This window comes from Lycorma delicatula, chromosome 7 (genome assembly GCF_047948215.1).
Source record: "Lycorma delicatula isolate Av1 chromosome 7, ASM4794821v1, whole genome shotgun sequence".
NCBI classification, from domain to species: Eukaryota; Metazoa; Arthropoda; class Insecta; order Hemiptera; family Fulgoridae; genus Lycorma; species Lycorma delicatula.
The window spans coordinates 81981350-82001183 of NC_134461.1; the positions used below are offsets into that span (position 1 = coordinate 81981350).

Consider the following 19834-nt stretch of genomic DNA (forward strand, 5'->3'; position numbering starts at 1 on the left):
TAATTAGCAATTAAATTGATGATTCAGTTAATGAATAATTAATTATCAAATGAATAATTTATTTTGTCAATGTTTTATTTATATTGTTTATTATTCACAAATAAATTACATATTAATTACAAATATTAATTAATATTAAATTACAAATAAATTTACAAATTAATACATATTATTAAAATATAACAATGGTAAATGAATAAAAAGATAAATTTTTATTAAATACGACAAATAACTTATTGGGATCAAAGAGTTCAAGTAGGCTAAAATGTAGGAAACACTAATTATAAAGAATTACTTATAGTTACAAAACTAGTTCTTAAAAATCATTTAAAATACAGCAAGATCTATTGTTTCACACAAATTAAATTTGTTCAATAAACTGCTGGCATTAAGCAATGCCAGCAGTTTACAAATGTCAAACAAAACTGGTCATTAATTAACAACAGTCAAATTCGACAACCAAATAAAATAATTAAAATTAAAAAATATACATTACCTGTAACTGAGGCCTAAATGGATAAAATGCTGATTCTGTTACATACATTTCAATATCTTTTAACATTTTCTTTTTTGAGATCATACACCAGTTTTTATCGACACTCAGATCTTTTCCAATTTCACAACCGATAAACTTTTGAGTTTGTTGTGAAAGCTTTGTTATTATAATATCATCTACTTTGAGTTTCTCTGCAAGACAGCCAAGAAGTAAATATAATCAAGCCCTACAGCAAAAGTTTTGTAAATAATCAAAACATCTTAAAATTTTTGTTCATGATATTAGGAACAACATGAATATTTATATGTAAAGAATAAAATCAACTGAATAATAAAAAATACCATGTTAAATAACTTTTTTTTAAATTTATAAAGACTTTCTTCATCCACATTCTCATCAATGTAAATTACACAAGTTTGTCAGATGAACCGTTTAAAGCTTCTTTTATGTACGAGATGCTACTCAAAAGTTCAGGGAATTTTACCATAAAAATAAAAGAGCTTACCATAACTTATAATTTCCACTGTCTCCTTCAAAGTAATCCCCTTGAGCATTGATACAGTGATCCCAGCGTTTATCCCGTGATTCCATGCATCCCTGGAAGTCTGCAGGTGTAATTGTTCAAAGCACGTTCTGCGTTTCTTCCTGAATCTCCTCAATTGTGTTAAAACGACGGTCTTTCAATTTAAATTTTATTTTCGGAAAGAGAAAAAAGTCGCACGGGGCAAGGTCAAGCAAATAGGGTGGGTGGGGAATCACTACCGTCTTTTTGGAAGCCAAGAAATTCCGAACGGCTAGCGATGTGTGCCCGGGCGCGTTGTCATGGTGCAGAACCCAGCTGTTGTTGCCCCACAGATCTGAACGTTTGCGCCTAATGCTTTCACGAAACCGCTTCAAAACTTCACAATAGAACATCCCATTGACAGTTTGACCAAGAGGAACAAATTCCTTATGGATAATGCCTTTGATGTCGAAAAAACAATCATCATGGACTTCACGTTGCTGCGAACTTTGGGTTCTTTTTTTGGGCACGGTGAACTTGGCGACTTCCACTGCGACGACTGCTGCTTAGTTTCAGGATCATACCCGTACACCCATGTCTCATCACCGTTATGATGTTGTGAGATGAAGTTAGGGTAATCTCTTGCTGAATTTTTCAATTCACTACAGACAGCTACGCGACTTTGTTTCTGGTCGCTGTTCAACAGTCTCGATACGAATTTTGCAGCAATGCGTCTCATGTTCAAATTGTCCGATAAGATGCGTTGTACGGACCCATATGACATTTCTACGATTGCACAAACATCATGGATTGTTTGTCTACGATCTGCAGCAATAGCCTCTCGCACTTTCGTGATGTTTTCCGCTGTTGGGCTTGTTGATGGTCTTCCTGAACGCTCATCGTCATTGACTGTCGTTCGTCCATATTTGAATCGTTTGTACCATAAAAAAGGTTACTTTTTTACTCATAGCATTGTCACCAAATGCTTCCACAAGCATGCGATGGGTTTCTGCAACAGTTTTATTAAGCATTAAGCAAAATTTGATGCAGGTTCTTTGCTCTTTAAAATCTGCCATTTAGAACTTCGCCGAAGCAGTAAAACACAACCGAACGAAAGTCAACAGCTGTTGGAACACTAATTCACAAAGAGTACTGTTAGCCACATCTATCGGCAACAGGTCGTACCAGCAATTATTCGGGCGCGAAATTCAAATTCCCCGAACTTTTGGGTAGCACGACGTATTCTTATAAAAAAAGTTTGCAAAATCTGTTTGGAAGGTGTGCAATTGTTAATAAAGGAAAAGCAACAAATATCATCCCTTTAGGAGATACTTTAAGATACTAATTTAGTTGAGTAAAATATCTTGCTAGTACAAATGGATTCAGGATTAACAGCAACTAAAAAAATATTATCTCATTTCCCAACTAAGTTATCATGCAAAATGATTCATCAAATCCTGTCATCCAAACAATAAAAATAATAAATCAATGTCAAGAAGAGTGTCACAATCATTAAAGATAGTAAAGAAAAATATACATACCATAGTAATTTTTCAGTAAATAATCAAGGAATACGATTTTTAACTTGAAAATTATACCACTTTTAAACAGGATTTTTCTCTTTAAAAAATTACCTACATACAAGGCAATTTAGTAACTTCAAAAAATTATAATCCTGATTTTTAGTAGTTTTTAATAGACTTTTAAATGTTTTAATAGTTACATCACCTGTCTTTTTCCACAAAACAATTATATTTCACTAAATGATTAACTAAACAGGCAAAACAGTTATTATAATTAGTTATTAACCTTGATGGCATTTAACACAAAGGGAAAAGTCCTTATACAAAATACACCTTAATTATATGGTTAGATCAATCAAACAACACTTTTATAAATTTATAGGCATTTCCTATTCATAAAAATTGAAATTTTGGTAATACATTTATGGATTCTACTATTTTATTTTTATGGTGAATTAGCATATGAGATTAGCCTATATGTACTTGAAAAAATGAAGCATAAGCCAATTCATCACAGCCTGATAAAGTAAAAAGTACGTAAAAAAATAAAAGATGTAAATGATTAAAAAATGTTATTTCAAACAATCACCTTAATCTAAATCATCATAAAAAAAATGTGTATGATTCCTGTAGAACCTTAAAACTTCAAATTTTTAATAAGTTTCCATTAGAAAACTATGTTTGATACCATAGCACCATTTTTTTTTTTTTTTTATACACAGTCTACTATCAAGAATTACAATTTTGTAGAATCAAAACTTAAAGATCAACAATACAATTTTACATTTGACTACTATGCAACAAGAAAAAGGGCCAGTATAGTTGTAATATACATGAATTGATAACTTTCTTTTGACATTTCTTGCTCTTAACATTCTATACATGACTTCTCAAAATTACTTTTTAATTTATTTTTTAGGGTGAGGCTTACATATAACTTTTTGAAAACTGTCTGCCTTGAATTACAATCATCATTGGTTGATTACACTTTTCCAAACTTATTTCCAACAATGAAAAAAGTCTTTTTTAGAGGATCACATGTACTTGAATATGCAAACTTTCTTTTGTCTCCTCTATTGTGACAAATCTTTCTTTTAATTAACAGCAATTTTAACTTAGGAAATCTACATTTCCAAGAGAAGCAATCAGGAAAAGTATAGGTGACAAAGCAGCATAATCATTTTGTTTCTTTTTTTTTTGCACAAATAACATGAGTAGCAAATTGTGCAATGATACTTCTAGGAGGATCTTAAATGCATACAGTTATAAAAATTGGTATTTTATAAATAGCTAATAATCTTATATTTATTTATTAAATAGATAATACATATAAAAAGTAAATCTATAAATACATTAAAACTGGTAAATAATAAAGCAAATATCAAGTAAAATATCTTTTAATTAATTCTATTACTAAAAGTAATAAATCATATATATAATTACTTAAAGATGAATTGTCTTCTAATCAATAATGAAAATGATGACAATTTATTAAGCTCAAGATAAGTGTCAAATGTTATCTTTTACTATTTGTGCTTGAGGTCTTACCAGGTTCCATAGAATAACAACTACCATCTAGTGATACACAAGTATGTCCTCTTTCATAACCACAAAGCAATGATTCAAAAAAATCTTGATTTTTATTTATTAATACTCAACTTCAGCTTAATGCTTAAATCATGTTCTATTATATGGCAGTGTGGTGCATTACACTAAGACAGGGTTAATAGAGTATTCTCTTTGAAAATATGAATTTTTTTAACTTTTAAAAACTTTTATACTGATGCCAAAATGATGGATTTTTTATTATTAACATTCCTAAATTTTTATGGAGTTTCTTTTACTTGGATTTAGCTTTACCCCGTAGGATTTTGTGCAAACACCAGACAAAAAATAAGAGTATTCCAGCAAACCAGGTAATCCTTACTAGACGAACATTCTTCAGGTCCTGATTCTTCAGGTCCTGGCATTCTCAGCATAGAGAATCTATCATGGCCAAACCTCACCCATAGTGCTGAAGAAGAGATCAAGACAAAAGAAAAGGGTAGATGGTGAGAAAGTATGATCTCTATCATGATATACTGGGATAGGCGGCTATTCCAAGTATTTTTGTGTACATTTATGTCTTCTCCATTTTTTAACTCTTCTATAAAATTGAAGTATGTTAAATTAAATTTCAATTTCATATTGTTTTGTGTGTGATCATCACGCAGTAACTTCTTTCCATTGTTTGACCATCAAAATAGAATTAAGACTTCCAAAGTCTTAAATAAATAAAGAAATTCACTTCAATAAATTCAATATATGAGGTCTGTAAATAAAGTAATGAAGCTAGTTTTTTTTGGCAGCCAAAATAGCAACACTGTAAAGTTACTGTAAACAAATGGTTATATGAACAGCTGATTTATATTAGGTATTAATATTTTTAGTCTATTGTTGCCACATCAGATGTAAACAAACTTTTCATGAAACGAGTTTTTGTTGTGCATTACAAACATGAGTGATACTAATTATGAGCAATGTTGTGGAATCAAGTTTTGTGTTAAACTCTGCGAGAATGTTACTGAAACATTTTCAAAACTGAAAAGGGCATATGGAGATGACACTTTTTCATGAGCCCAAGTTTTTAGGCGGTTTAAAGCATTTTCAGATGACTAGGAATCAGTTGCAGACAATTTGCACTCTGGAAGACCATTAACATCAAAAAGTGACAACAACATTGAGCGAATCAGAGACTTGATATAGTATGACCAGCGATTAACTGTCAGAATGACTGCAGAACTGAATTTGAACCATAGTAAATACAATCCATCAAATTTTGACAAACAAATTGCACATGAAAAAAGTTTGTACAAAATTGATCCCAAACAACCTCATTGTTGAACAGAAAAACAACAGGGTGGAAGTGTGTCGCAATCTTCTAAGGTGAATTGAAACCGATCCTGATTTTCTAAAAAAATGTTTTTACTGGTGATGAATCTTGGATATTTGAGTATGACCCAGAAACAAAACGCCAGGGCAAGGAGTGGCACACTTCAAACTCACCACGTCCCAGAAAAGCAAAAATGAGCAAATCAAAAATCAAAACCACGGTAAAATTTGTTTCTTCAATAGTAATGGCATTGTCCATAAGGAGTTTTTGCCTACAGGACAGACTGTAAATCAATGTTTACCCAGAAATTCTTGAAAGATTGCAGAAAAGAGTTGCCTGTGAGACCAGCCATCAAAGACAACTGGATGCTGCATCATGACAATGCACCTTACCACACTGCACTCTCAATTAATTTTTGACACAGAAAAATAATCCTGTAGTTGTTCCTCAACAGTCTTATTTACCTGATTTGAATCCCCGCGATTTTTTCCATTTCCAGAATTTAAAAAAATTCTCAAAGGACACAATTTTGGAACAGTAGAAAAAAAAATGTAACTGAACATTTGAAGGATTTCTGGTTTCTGAGTTCCAACACTGCTATCAAGAGTGGGAAAACCGTAATTGCATGGCTTCCCAAGGGAACTATTTCAAAGGTGACTGAGTCCATGTATTATTGGATTGTAAATAAAATGTTTTTCTGAACCAGTCTCATTACTTTATTTACAGACCTCGTACGTATGTATGTTAAACCACATTCAAATTCCCTAATTCTTATTATAAAATGATTGTTTTTAAACAACTTATTATTTTTATATATTCATTCTCCACATTTTTAATATTACATGAATTATCATCTGAAATTCCTCTGATTAGCTAACGGTATTCTCTCATAATTGTCAGCATCTATGGCAGACAGCTGAATATTTCAGACCTTTCGTTCAGAAGGTTCCAGGTTCAAATATTGTTTAGGCTTGGCATTCTTCATAAGCACGTAAAATTTCATTATTAATGACTGGGTTTATTATGTTATAAGATTCATGAAAAGCTAGATTAAAAACTGTCTACATAGCTTCGTACTGCGGTAAAGGAACCATATTTTATCATTAGTATAGAGTTAAAGTCTCCATTTCAAAAAAGCATAAACCAACAGCTCAGTGTTAATGCTGTATTGCAAAGATACACACTAAAAATGTTTTTTTAACTGTTGAAAAGTATGGTGCATAGGTTGTGTCCGTCAGCAAAAACTAATCCTAAACAAGTATCATGCAATCTGAAAAAATTATTGATTTGAAGGTATCAATTAAAAGTAAAAATATCATTACCAGGTTTAGGTTCATCTTCTACATCAACAGTCTGACTCTGTATTACAGTCCCCCCTCCAATCCCTCTTTCTAATACATCCGTCACTGCAACATCTCTAATTCCACCACTTCCAATACTTACAATACTACTTCCAGAAGAAGACTTATGGGCAGACTTTTGGGCTACAGGAAATTTATGCACACTCTTACGAAGCTGAGCTGAAAATTAATTTGTATTGGTTTTTTAAAACCAAAAGAATATATATAATAAACATAATATTAATAACATTATATTCGTTAAATCATATAACCATAACAGTTGAGGAAACCAGATGTACGAGTCACAAGTCATTATAAAAAAATGGCAAACCCTCCCTTTTTGTAGCTTCATCTTATAATTCCATATTCGTACAGTACCCTCAATATAATGCAATTTGTCGAACTCTGCAAAATAAGTGGGTTGTTTTCTGCTTTGACTTCATAATCTGAACTTCATCTTTGTCCAGCAAGCCATTTTTCAGGTTTGGTAGGAGGAAGTAGTAAATTGGAACCAAATCCAATGAGTACAGCACACGTGGAAGCACTTCAAAGCATATATCATGGAGTTTTGGAGCAATATTCCTTGATGGGTGTAGCCACATTGTCACGGTTAAAGAGCACTTCTTTTTTGTCAGATGTCAACATTTAGTCAAAATAGTATTCTTCAATCAATCCAATAGTGAAGCTTAATACTCCCCAGTAATGGTTTTGCTGTTTTCCAGGTAATCTACAAACACCATACCATGAGAATCTAAAAAAATGTAGCCATGACATTTCCTGAAGATAGGACAGTTTTTACTTTTTTTGGCATACTTTGGTCTCTAGTGTGCGATGGTGAATCCATGTCTCATGTGCAGATATAAAATATCAGAAAAACTCAGCAAAATCACATTTAAATATGTCTAAACATGCTGGAGAAGTGATCAGTCAAATGTAGTTTTGATCAACCATCAACAAATACGACATCATGTAAAACGTAATGGATGTGGTCTATCAAGATTTTTGCAATGCCAGCAAGCTCATTTTATTCATTTTTCATAAAATCTCAAAACTTGTTAACTTTATTCTACATAGTGATTTTTTAAGATTTTAGTCCAATTGTTAATGTCTGGTAATTTTTTTCTAAGAAAGGAAAATTTTATTTTGTGTCACGAAGTTGGTAGCGCTACTCAACCGGTATAGATAAGGCAGTGTGAGTTGATTCTCTTTAAGCTGTATAAACTTTTGTGCCGTTTCCGGTCATGTTCTTTAACAGAATGTCTTTTACCATAGAACAACGAAATTTCATTCTTGAACAATATTTTGCTACGAAATCGTGCGCGAGTGTAAAAGAATCATTTCAAATTAAATTTGTTGGTGTTCCTCAGCCAGAAAAAAAGTCAATTTTTAGGCTAGCAAACCGATTTCGAGAGACAAGTAGTGTTTGCGACAAAAAATGTAGTGGTCAACCAACTCACGTGACAGATGACGTTTTAGAGAATGTGAAAACAAGATTGTTCAATTCTCCACGGAAAAGTTTACGAAAACTTTTCCACGCAAGTTGGTTTGTCATATTCGAGTGTTCAGAAAGCTACTACAAAAATTGAAATTGTATTCGTATCGCGTATGATTAGTCCAAGAGCTTCAGCCTCCAGATTTAAACAAGCGATTGCAATATTGCCGTTGGTTTAGGTCTCTCGTAAATGATAACGGAATCGAATTTTTAAACACAGAGTTCTTTACTGATGAAGCTTGGATCCATCTCGATGGTTATGTGAACAGTCAAAACTGTCGAATTTGGTCGGTTGAAAATCCTAACGCTTTACAAGACAAATCTTTGCATCCTGAAAAAATCGGTGTGTGGTGTGCGATATCTAGTCATCGTATAGTCGGCCCCATATTCTTCGAACAGACAGTAAATGGTAAAGTATACAGGAATATTGTGCGCCAATTAGTGTCCCTCCTGGAACCTCAAGAACGGTATTGCTGGTTTCAGCAAGACGGCGCTACATGCCACACGTCTTGAGAAACCGTGGATTTTCTGCAAGAGTTCTTTAATGATCGAATAATAAGCAAGGGCTTATGGCCTCCAAGGACCCCAGACCTCACATCTCCTTACTATTTTTTGTGGGGCTATATTAAGTCCGAGGCCTTCAAAAACAATCCTCACACTATTGATGAACTTATACAGACTTAATCACGAATATTTCAATGCAACTCTTAAAAAGGTTTCTGCTAATATGCTGAAAAGAGTCCGTGCGTGTATAACCGCAAGCGGTGGGTATTTTGAGCATATTCTTTAACAATTATGTAATAGCTTTTTATTAAATCTCTTTTGTAAGTAACAAATACATTTTTTATTCCACCTAAATTTCCCTTTCTTAAATTACATTTAAAATTGGGTAACAGGACTAAAAAATCACTCTGTATTACCACAAAAGCAATTAAATGCACTTGTCTGAAATTTTGCCACACGTCATCCAAAGAATCATACTTGACAAATACCATAATTCATACTTGCACTAGCTCTGTATTAGCCCAAGAAACTTTTCAAACGACCTAGTACTGATAAATCCATGTTTCATTAATGGTTATCTAATCTAAATAGGTTACTATCTCAGTTCATAAACAGCTTCAAACAATTTCAAAAATGGCCACACCATCGATTGCATTTTGATCAACTTTAACCAGAGCAAGCACCCATGACACATATAAAATTCATGTCAGTAATCAAATTCATCTTTATTCAACAATCTTCCAAAACAGCATGAAGGATTTTTAGACAATTCTTAACGTTGTTACCTCATTTGAATGTCAAGTGTACGATTCATCATTTGGGCTACACAATTAATTACATTTCAATTCAATGAACCAAAGATCTTGATGCTGCAGAGATGTCAAAAACATTATTAAGGTTTTTTAAATCACAAGGTTTTAGTTTGAATTTCTTAGTAAATAATTTATGGAATACCATGAAGTTTTGACAAAAAAATGCAATGATAGTATTATAACAGACCTGAGTAATGGATCCTGCCAATTAAGAATAAAGTAATAGAAAATTAAAATGATAGGAATTCAGACAAGACCCTTTTTCTTAGGCTAATAGGTCCGTTTAACAAACATTTTTTGGTAATACTGACACACCTAAACAGATATTGTTCAATGAGAAGAATTACCAGACCCCAAACCAGGGTAGGAGTTTATGGGAAAAGGTAAGGACTATGACGATAATTCTCACGCTTCAACTTGGATTTGGTTCTGCAGGTCAAGAGGATAGGAATATAAATATTCCAGGAAAGATGAGTTAAGTTCAGTTTTGAAGAAACCAGTATAAGCGTGTTGTTCGACACGACTGTAAGACAGCGTATCTGTCAACGTGTTATACTGCAGGGTGCTTGATGTAACCCACCGGGTTGGTCTAGTGGTGAACGCGTCTTCCCAAATCAGCTGATTTGGAAGCCGAGAGTTCCAGCGTTCAAGTCCTAGTAAAGCCAGTTATTTTTACACGGATTTGAATACGAGATCGTGGATACCGGTGTTCTTTGATGGTTGGATTTCAATTAACCACACATCTCAGGAATAGTCGAACTGAGAATGTACAAGACTACACTTCATTTACACTCATACATATCATCCTCATTCATCCTATGAAGTATTATCTAAAAACGGTAGTTACCGGAGGCTAAACAGGAAAAAGAGAGAGGGTGCTTGATGTATTCAATGTGGCTTCACAAGGATTCTAGTGTGGACAGGACATGAATACAGAAAAGTTGGTCGGCGAGTTACCATTAGACAATTAGTGAAAAAAGTGCTAAACTCAAATCATAAACTACAGGGTAGTTTTATTTGTGAGCAGGGAATGTATTTTCAGTTAAAGAACTTTAAACTAATCTTACCTTCAGAGTAATACCACCAGTTGTTAAAGGTGTAAATATTAGCAATCATGATAATATCTTTTGTCAATGGGATTGAATTCTGGTTTTTAATATTTAACTGCCTGTAAATAAATTCTGACCTTACGTTAGATTCTGATTTATATGTAATCATTGTTTGTTATTGACATTTATTATTATTATTGTGGTTGTGATTGCTATTATTATTTGTTTATTACTGTTATTTATTGATATTGTTGTCATTGTATTATTGTTATTATTTCTCAGGGCCAAAAAGGTTGATTTGGATAGTCCTGAAAATTAGGTAACACCTAATCAGGCTAGTATAGGAGGATTCGACCGCCGGAATTAATGTGTTAAACGGTTCCGGTTCGAGTCCTGGTAGAAAGGGGGGGGGGGTGGTTTTAGTCAGTAGTCTGCTGATAGTGATTGGATAATACCATCAACGGGAGCCCGACACTCCGTGCGTAAATGCATTTCCACCTCCCTCCGAAAAAAAAAAAATTTAATATTATTCAGGTCGCGTCTTCTACTAGACGTGTATAATACATGTCTGAAGGTGGAAGACCGCGCGTCTTGCGCTAATTCCCAAGGGCAAAGAAAATCCAGAGTCGCCGTCCTCCTACCGCCCATTGTGTATGGTTGACACAACTGGGAAGGTATTGGAGAAGCTGTTAAAGAAAAGACTGGTTGCGGCGATGAATCGGGCAGGTGGCCTGTCACCTAACCAGTACGGTTCCCGGCAGGGTTGGTCAACCCTAGACGCAATTCAAGAGGTTGTTGAGGCAGTGCGGCGAACAGAGGACCACTATCATTTTTCGCGACGAGTGGTCCTTCTCATTACGTTGGACGTTAAAAACGCTTTCAACTCCGCACGGTGGAGCGATATGATTCGGGCCCTGGAGCATTCGTTCAGTGTGCCTCAATACCTCCTCAGAATGGTGGACGCATGCCTGAGGAATCGTGGTCTCATTTACGAGACCGCGACAGGCTGACGTAGGAATACGATCACGTCAGGGGCGGCGCAGGGGTCGATTCTCGGCCCCGACCTTTGGAACGCCGTTTATAATGGCTTGTGAGGCTGGAGATACCTGAAGAATCTGTCTTGGTTGAGTACGCTGACGAAGTTGCGCTACTTACCGCAGACCGCGCCCAACTGAGGTTCAGTCGAGCCATGCACAGAGTCGGTGCCTGGCTGGACGACCATGGATTGTCTCTAGCCCTCAACAAAACGGAGTCGTGGTTCTAACGAAGAAGTTAGAACCCCCTTCTCACCCCGCGGGTCGGGGTAGAGGTTGTCGAGACCAAGCCGGCCGCAAAGTACCTCGGTATGATGATTGACCGGTAACTCAGCTTTACTGAGCAGCTTCGTACAGCCGTTGACAAAGCTGCGAGAGCCGTAGCTGCTCTCAGCCGGCTCATGGTGAATGTCGGCGGACCGAAGGCTAGCAGAAGGCGATTGCTGATGTCCACGGTGCATTCCATCCTGTTATACGGGTCGAAAATGGCCCGGGAGACCATTGCCAACGAGGAACTCACTCGCACGTTTCTCGCATGGCAAGAGACCTGGGACCACGAGACCAGAGGACGATAGACTGCAAGGCTTACCCCTCTGGTCAGACCTGGACGGAGCGATGGCATGGAGAGGTGGAGTACTACATGACCCAATTTTTAACAGGTCACGGATACTTCCGCGCTTACCTCCATGTCATAGGGAAAGCGCCGTCCCACGACTGCCTCTATTGCCCCAGTGTACGGGACACCGGAGAGCATACCTTTTTCAAATGTGCTCGGTGGACGGCAGATCGAGGGACACTAGAGGCGGATCTCGGAGCACTGAGCCTCCACAACGTGGTTGCGATGATGCTCCGTGACTGAGCAGCTGGGAAAGTGTAGCCGATTCGTCGGCAACATTCTCAGCGCCAAATGGATTGTCCTGAAAATTAGGTAGCACCTAATCAGGCTAGTATAGGACTCGACCGGAAGTAATGTGTTAAACGGTTCCGGGTCGAGTTCTGGTAAAAAGGCGGGTGGTTTTAATCTGTAGTCTGCTGATAGTGATTGGATAATACCATCAACGCGAGGCCGACACTCCGTGCGTAAATGCATTTTCACCTCCCTCCGCAAAAAATAATTATTATTGATTTGTCTTATTTTACTTGCGTTATTAAACTAATAAATTGTAATTATATAAATAATTTCAGTTGTTAATCTCTCAATATCCTGTTCGTAACACACGGCACTGGTGTCAGAAGTGGGATATTGAGGGTTTTATCGGGTTTTAACAGTAGTTTATGTTTGTTTAAAGTTGTTGATTAGTTGTAACCGAGAGCTTATTATTTGATTTATTCTTGTGTTATTTGTTTTGATATCTGACGTATTGTCAAACTGTCGATTGCATTAATATTTAGCTCTTAAGTGTTTTTATTTATTTATTTTTTATTCCTGGGTGTTTGTATTTATAATTGGAAAATTTAGTAAAATAGCAACTATTAATAAGGGCATTATTGCCATAACTCAGGTGAGTAAGAGTATAAAACAAAGTGTGAAAGAAAGCCTGAGTAAAAATGTTAGTAAGCTAAATGAAAATATTAATAAAATGGAAAATATATAAACAAAAACTTCCTCTATGAATCATGAGATCTTGCCGTTGGTGACGGGGCTTGAGTGCTCAGGGATACAGAGTAGCTGGACTGAAGGTGCAACCATATCGGAGAGGTATCTGTTGAGAGCCAGACTAAGGAATGATTCCTGAAAGAGGGCAGTAGCACTTTCAGTAGTTGTTAGGGGCGTGAGTCACAATGACTTAAACGCCCATATCAACATCACTCAGTCCTCCGAGTACTGCGCAGCTGAAAGCAATGGAAAACTACAGCTGCTTTTTTTCCAAGAAAATGTGGCTCTCTGCATTTTCATATAGCAATGATGGAGGCGCCTTCCTTGGTAAAATATTCCGGAGGTAAACTAGTCCCCCGTTCGGATCTCCGGGTGGGGACTACTAAGGAAGGGGGTCACCAGAAAATTAAAAAATAACATTCTACGAGTCGGAGCGTGGAATGTTAGAAGCTTAAAAAAGGTTGGTAGGCTAGAAAATTTAAAAAGGGAAATGGATAGGATAAATGTGGATGTAGTAGGAATTAGTGAGGTTCGGTGGGAAGAGGAAGGCGACTTTTGGTCAGGTGATTTTAGAATAATAAACTCAGCTTCAAATAATGGGCAGGCAGGAGTAGGTTTCATAATGAACAAGAAGATAGGGAAGAGAGTAGAATATTTCAAAACGCATAGCAATAGAATCATTGCAATAAGGATAAAATCAAAACCTAAACCGACAACGATTGTTAACGTCTATATGCCTACAAGTGCCCATGATGATGATGATGATGATGAGGTAGATTGTGTATACGAAAAGATTGATGAAGCAATTAAACACGTAAAAGGAGATGAAAATTTAATAATAGTTGGAGATTGGAATGCAAGCATTGGAAAGGGCAAGGAAGGAAATATAGTAGGTGAATACGGGCTGGGCAAAAGGAATGAAAGAGGGGACCGACTTATAGAGTTTTGCACGAAGTATAATTTAGTAATTGCCAACACCCAATTTAAAAATCATAATAGAAGAATATACACTTAGAAAAAGCCAGGCGATACTGCAAGGTATCAGATAGATTATATCATGGTTAATCAAAGATTTAGGAATCAACTCGTTGACTGCAAAACTTACCCTGGAGCAGACATTGATAGTGACCATAATTTGGTGATAATGAAATATAAATTGGGATTTAAAAACCTGAAGAAAAGGTGTCAGATGAATCTGTGGAATTTAGAGAAGTTTGAGGAAGAGGAGGAGGTAAAGAAGATTTTTGAGGAGGACATCGCAAGAGGTCTGAGTAAAAAAGATAAGGTAGAAAATGTAGAAGAAGAATGGGAGAATGTTAAAAAGGAAATTATTAAATCAGCAGAAGCGAACTTAGGCAGAACAAAGAGAACTGGTAGAAAATCTTGGGTTTCAGACGATATATTGCAGCTGATGGATGAACATAGAAAATATAAGAATGCTAGTGATGAAGAAAGTAAAAGGAACTACAGACAATTAAGAAATTCTATAAACTAGCGAAAGAAGAGTGGATTAAAGAAAAGTGTTCAGAAGTGGAAAGAGAAATGAACATTGGTAAAATAGACAGAGCATACAGGAAAGTTAAGGAAAATTTTGGGGTACATAAATTAAAATCTAATAATGTGTTAAACAAAGATGGTACACCAATATGTAATACGAAAGGTAAAGTCGATAGATGGGTGGAATATATTGAAGAGTTGTACGGAGGAAATGAATTAGAAAATGGTGTTATAGAGGAAGAAGAGGAAGTTGAAATGGGAGAAACAATACTGAGATCTGAATTTAAGAGGGCATTAAAAGATTTAAATGGCAGAAAGGCTCCTGGAATATACGGAATACCTGTAGAATTACTGCGCAGTGCAGGTGAGGAAGCAATTGATAGATTACACAAACTGGTGTGTAATATTTATGAAAAAGGGGAATTTCCGTCAGACTTCAAAAAAAGTGTTATAGTTATGATACCAAAGAAAGCAGGGGCAGATAAATGTGAAGAATACAGAACAATTAGTTTAACTAGTCATGCATCAAAAATCTTAACTAGAATTCTATACAGAAGAATTGAGAGGAGAGTGACCAATTTGGTTTCAGGAAAAGTATAGTGACAAGGGAAGCAATTTTAGGCCTCAGATTAATAGTAGAAGAAAGATTAAAGAAAAAGAAACCAACATACTTTGCGTTTATAGACCTAGAAAAGGCATTCGTTAATGTAGACTGGAATAAAATGTTCAGCATTTTAAACAAATTAGGGTTCAAATACAGAGATAGAACAACAATTGCTAACATGTACAGGAACCAACATTACATCATTAACCAGCGGTTAATGATGTTAAAGAACAATTTAGATTCGGAGTAACAGTACAAGGTGAAAAGATAAAGATGCTACGATTTGCTGCTGATATAGTAATTCTAGCCGAGAGTAAAAAGGATTTAGAAGAAACAATGAACGGCATAGATGAAGTCCTACGCAAGAACTATCGCATGAAAATAAACAAGAACAAAACAAAAGTAATGAAATGTAGTAGAAATAACAAAGATGGACCACTGAATGTGAAAATAGGAGGAGAAAAGATTATGGAGGTAGAAGAATTTTGTTATTTGGGAAGTAGAATTACTAAAGATGGACGAAGCAGGAGCGATATAAAATGCCAAATAGCACAAGCTAAACGAGCCTTCAGTAAGAAATATAATTTGTTTACATCAAAAATGAATTTAAATGTCAGGAAAATATTTTTGGAAGTGTATGTTTGGAGTGTCGCTTTATATGGAAGTGAAACTTGGACAATCGGAGTATCTGAGAAGAAAAGATTAGAAGCTTTTGAAATGTGTGCTGTAGGAGAATGTTAAAAATCAGATGGGTGGATAAAGTGACAAATGAAGGGGTATTGCGGCAAATAGATGAAGAAAGAAGCATTTGGAAAAATATAGTTAAAAGAAGAGACAGACTTATAGGCCACATACTAAGGCATCCTGGAATAGTCACTTTAATATTGGAAGGACAGGTAGAAGGAAAAATTGTGTAGGCAGGCCACGTTTGGAATATGTAAAACAAATTGTTAGGGATGTAGGATGTAGAGGGTATAAAATGAAACGACTAGCACTAGATAGGGAATCTTGGAGAGCTGCATGAAACCAGTCAAATGACTGAAGACAAAAAAAAATAAACAAAAAAAATGGATGATCATATGTATTGTATTGAGGAAAGCGACCTAGCCTATGTACAGAACTTAGACATGAACTAGAGAGTGTCAAGTCTGACTTCTGTAAGTTAGAGAATAGATTAACTGAAGAAAAACAATTAGTAACTTAAAGACTAACAATGTAGATATTAGCCATAAGGACATCGCACAGGCAATGTTAGTAGCTCGTAGTGCCGGGGAATCTTGTGTTCCCAATTCGCAGGAGCACCAACGGGACACCCTACTGCGGTGAAGTTTTAAGTTCTATAGTTATAATTTTTATTAATTTACTATTATTATTTATTATTAATATTTTTTATTAACTTTAGTTGAGGAAATAAAAACATGCAAAAAAATTATCAGCTTGCACATTACAGTGCGCAAGTGTACTGCCAGGTTAATTGTCTGCAATAAGTTGATTGTTTGTCAATGAATTTTTACAAATGAAGTGTCACTTTGTTCAAAATAAAATGCTTAATAAATTTTGTAAAAGAAAAAATTTTATCAAACAAATAATTACAATGATATTGAAGATTAAAAAATTAAGTTAGCTGGCATTTTGAAATTTTTGAAGGTGACGTTTTCAACATTTTTTATTTTTTATAACAAGACTTAAAACACAAGATTTTAAAGTGCAGATTTCAGCAACAATATTTTCATTAAGAAACAAAAAATAAGTTAAAAGAATGAAGTGGGTGTGCACTGCTATAATAAAGTATATAATCTGCTTAATTAAATAGTCATTTTAGCAATAAAATGATTATAGAGGGCCGACTGTATTCCAGTAAACAGAATACAGTATTCCAATAACCAAATTAAGCACACAATAAGACCTATACGCCACCACCTGCAGAAATTTTAATGCAATCTGTGTGTATCACAAGAGTATGAAATTGTTGTCAGACTACTGCTCATAAAATACTATTACATCGGTGATGTAAAAAATTAGAGATAGATTTGCTTACCTCATAGATCTTGAACATATAAAATTATATAAAATATTTCTCTGAATCAGTTACTACACTGACTTCTCTTTTAAATAGGATAAACTATGTTGTTAAACGATAATAAATTTCAATTGCCACTCATCAATAAACTTCAACCATTTTTGTGAAATTTAATGAAAATTAGAAAAACTAATAAAATCAATTTAACCAAAACTTTTACCTACTTTTAGATAAATTCTAATAATTTAAGATTCACATAAGCAACAAACTACTTATCAAAAAAGTAATCAAATTTTTTGATAAAAAAATAACTCATAAATAATGCTCAAACTCATAATAACCTAAGATTTAGCATATTTGAGCTTCCCAAACCTTTTCTCACATTGTAAGACTTAATTATACTCCTCATCAAATTTTAATTCCTTCTTGGGTGTTCAAAAATATGTGCTGGGAATTCTACCGGCAATACCAAACCTACTTCAAATATTGTTAAACTATTTTCAATTTGGGTATAATTATCAGTTGTCATCAACTGATAATTCAAGGAAAATTTCATAATATTCCAGCATGTTATGTTGTATTTCCTTAGTATTTATTTTTTTATTCTTTAAAAGTCATAACCCCAACAACTCATCTTAGTAAAGATAAGAACAATGAAAGAAAATGCCAGAGACAATGAGAATTGAACCCCAAATGAGGTAAATATGATTATATAAGGTGGGTTACTGGTCCACAATTACTGGTATAGTTAGTGACATAATACACCCGTAAACCTTTTTGAAAAGTGACACAAACTCTATAATCAATAGTAACTAAAACAACTCAACACCATACAGTGAACTGCTTCTTAACTTAGGTAATTTGAAAAACTGGTTTAATTAACACTGATTTCAATTACTGGAATTTTACCTTATTTCAAGTTGTTACAATTTGGATGTTACTCACTGGTATATTCCATGAATTGCAGAACCATCAAATCAGAAAAGACCGCAGTTTACCAATAACCAGGACTATGTATGTTTTTAGAACTGTAGATGTGTAACTTATTTATAATGGTGTATTTAATAAAATTAGACTGAATTTTTTAGAAGAGATCAACTACAAACAGTAATAATACGAATGATTTCAGTAATAAATTATTTGTAACATTTCAGAAGTACTAGAAACTGCATATTGTCATGAAAATATTTATAATAGTTAATAGAATAATCTGATTTATATTAAGCTATCCCATTTTCTGTATTATTAATTACAGACAATGTTTGAGCATCATTTAAAACTACTAATATTTTTTCCCAAAACTACTGAATTTTAAAATAACCAACACTTGAACTATTTACCAAGATGAACCTGAATAGATTTTTTGGAAGAATCTCTTTTATTTTTACGTTCACTATAACTAGGCCTACTAACATCTACATGAGACTGAGCAGGTCTGGTGGAAGAATCATTTGTGACATCATCAAATGTAATACTTTTTCTTGGAGAAGATTTTTCTGAAATTTCAGGAAAATTCTTTGTAGATGATTTGTTCGTTTCCATTCAAATCTCAGCAGTTTACTCCTAACTACAGGACAATAAAAATTAAAAAAAAAGTAATTTAAATTACAAAATAAAAATTTATAATTTAAAAAATAATATTTAAAAAAGTGTACAAATTAGTGTAATTTGACAATTCATTTAAAAATATTGATATAAAAAAGCAGTAATATATTACAGACACTGTTTAAAAAATCCCTTTTGGCGTGCCAGAAGACGAAGGTAGATTTCACCGGTTCTAAGTACCGGATTAAGTAGAGGATAGAAAAGATTTCCACCTTAAAGTTAAGAAAAATTTCAAAATTACTCAATATGGCAATGGTTGCTTGAGAAAAAAGTTTCACATGTTTAGCATATGACAAGCCCTCCCTATCTTCTTACAATTCCAGTAACATTTTGGTCATCCCTTGCCATAAGAGTTGGTCATATCAAAAATTGTTTTAGACAAAATCTTTAGGTAATGTTTCGATACTGTGCCTATTACGGGAGGTATGATGTTTTTTTTGTATTTGAAACCCCATTTTTTCAACCCCTTGGGACAAAGGTTGGTGATAGGCTTGAAAAAATTTTATTTACATCTTCGTCTTCGTTTCAATGTTTTAGCCTAACTCTTGAATATTTTTTAGGTTGACATTTGATTTTGATATCTACATAACGTTTTACTTCAGTTACTTTCTTGTTACTTGTTAGTCAGTTGTTTCTTGTTACTTGTTGACTTGTTACTTTCAGTTTTCAACATTTAATTAGCACGTGAAAGCTCATAGCAATATTAAAATTAAAATGATTATAATTGTGCGACTGCCGGGCCTTACTGATAAGTATCAACCGTTAAAACTCATAAATACCGCATATATTGTGGAAGAAGTGTTGTGGAACATGCTGCAATAGAAATAATTGCCAGTGTAATATCATGTAAGTTTTGTTGATATTGCTCTGTTACCTACTACATGCTA

General features: G+C 34.4%; 1 protein-coding gene across 4 annotated transcripts in view; it reads right to left on the reverse strand.

The window, feature by feature from the left end:
• mmm (missing minor mitochondria) overlaps positions 1–19834 on the reverse strand; it is a 129172-nt gene that overhangs the window by 100356 nt on the left and 8982 nt on the right. For 3 of the 4 annotated variants that reach the window (XM_075371445.1, XM_075371444.1, XM_075371442.1), the window contains exons 3-4: positions 6716–6913; positions 497–687 (exon numbers count right to left, since the gene is read on the reverse strand). In XM_075371445.1, coding sequence (XP_075227560.1) covers positions 497–580 — 84 coding nt within the window. In that variant the 5' untranslated portion in view covers positions 581–687; positions 6716–6913. Of the gene's footprint in view, positions 1–496; positions 688–6715; positions 6914–19834 lie in introns of those variants that run through there. The other variant, XM_075371443.1, reaches the window with a different exon arrangement.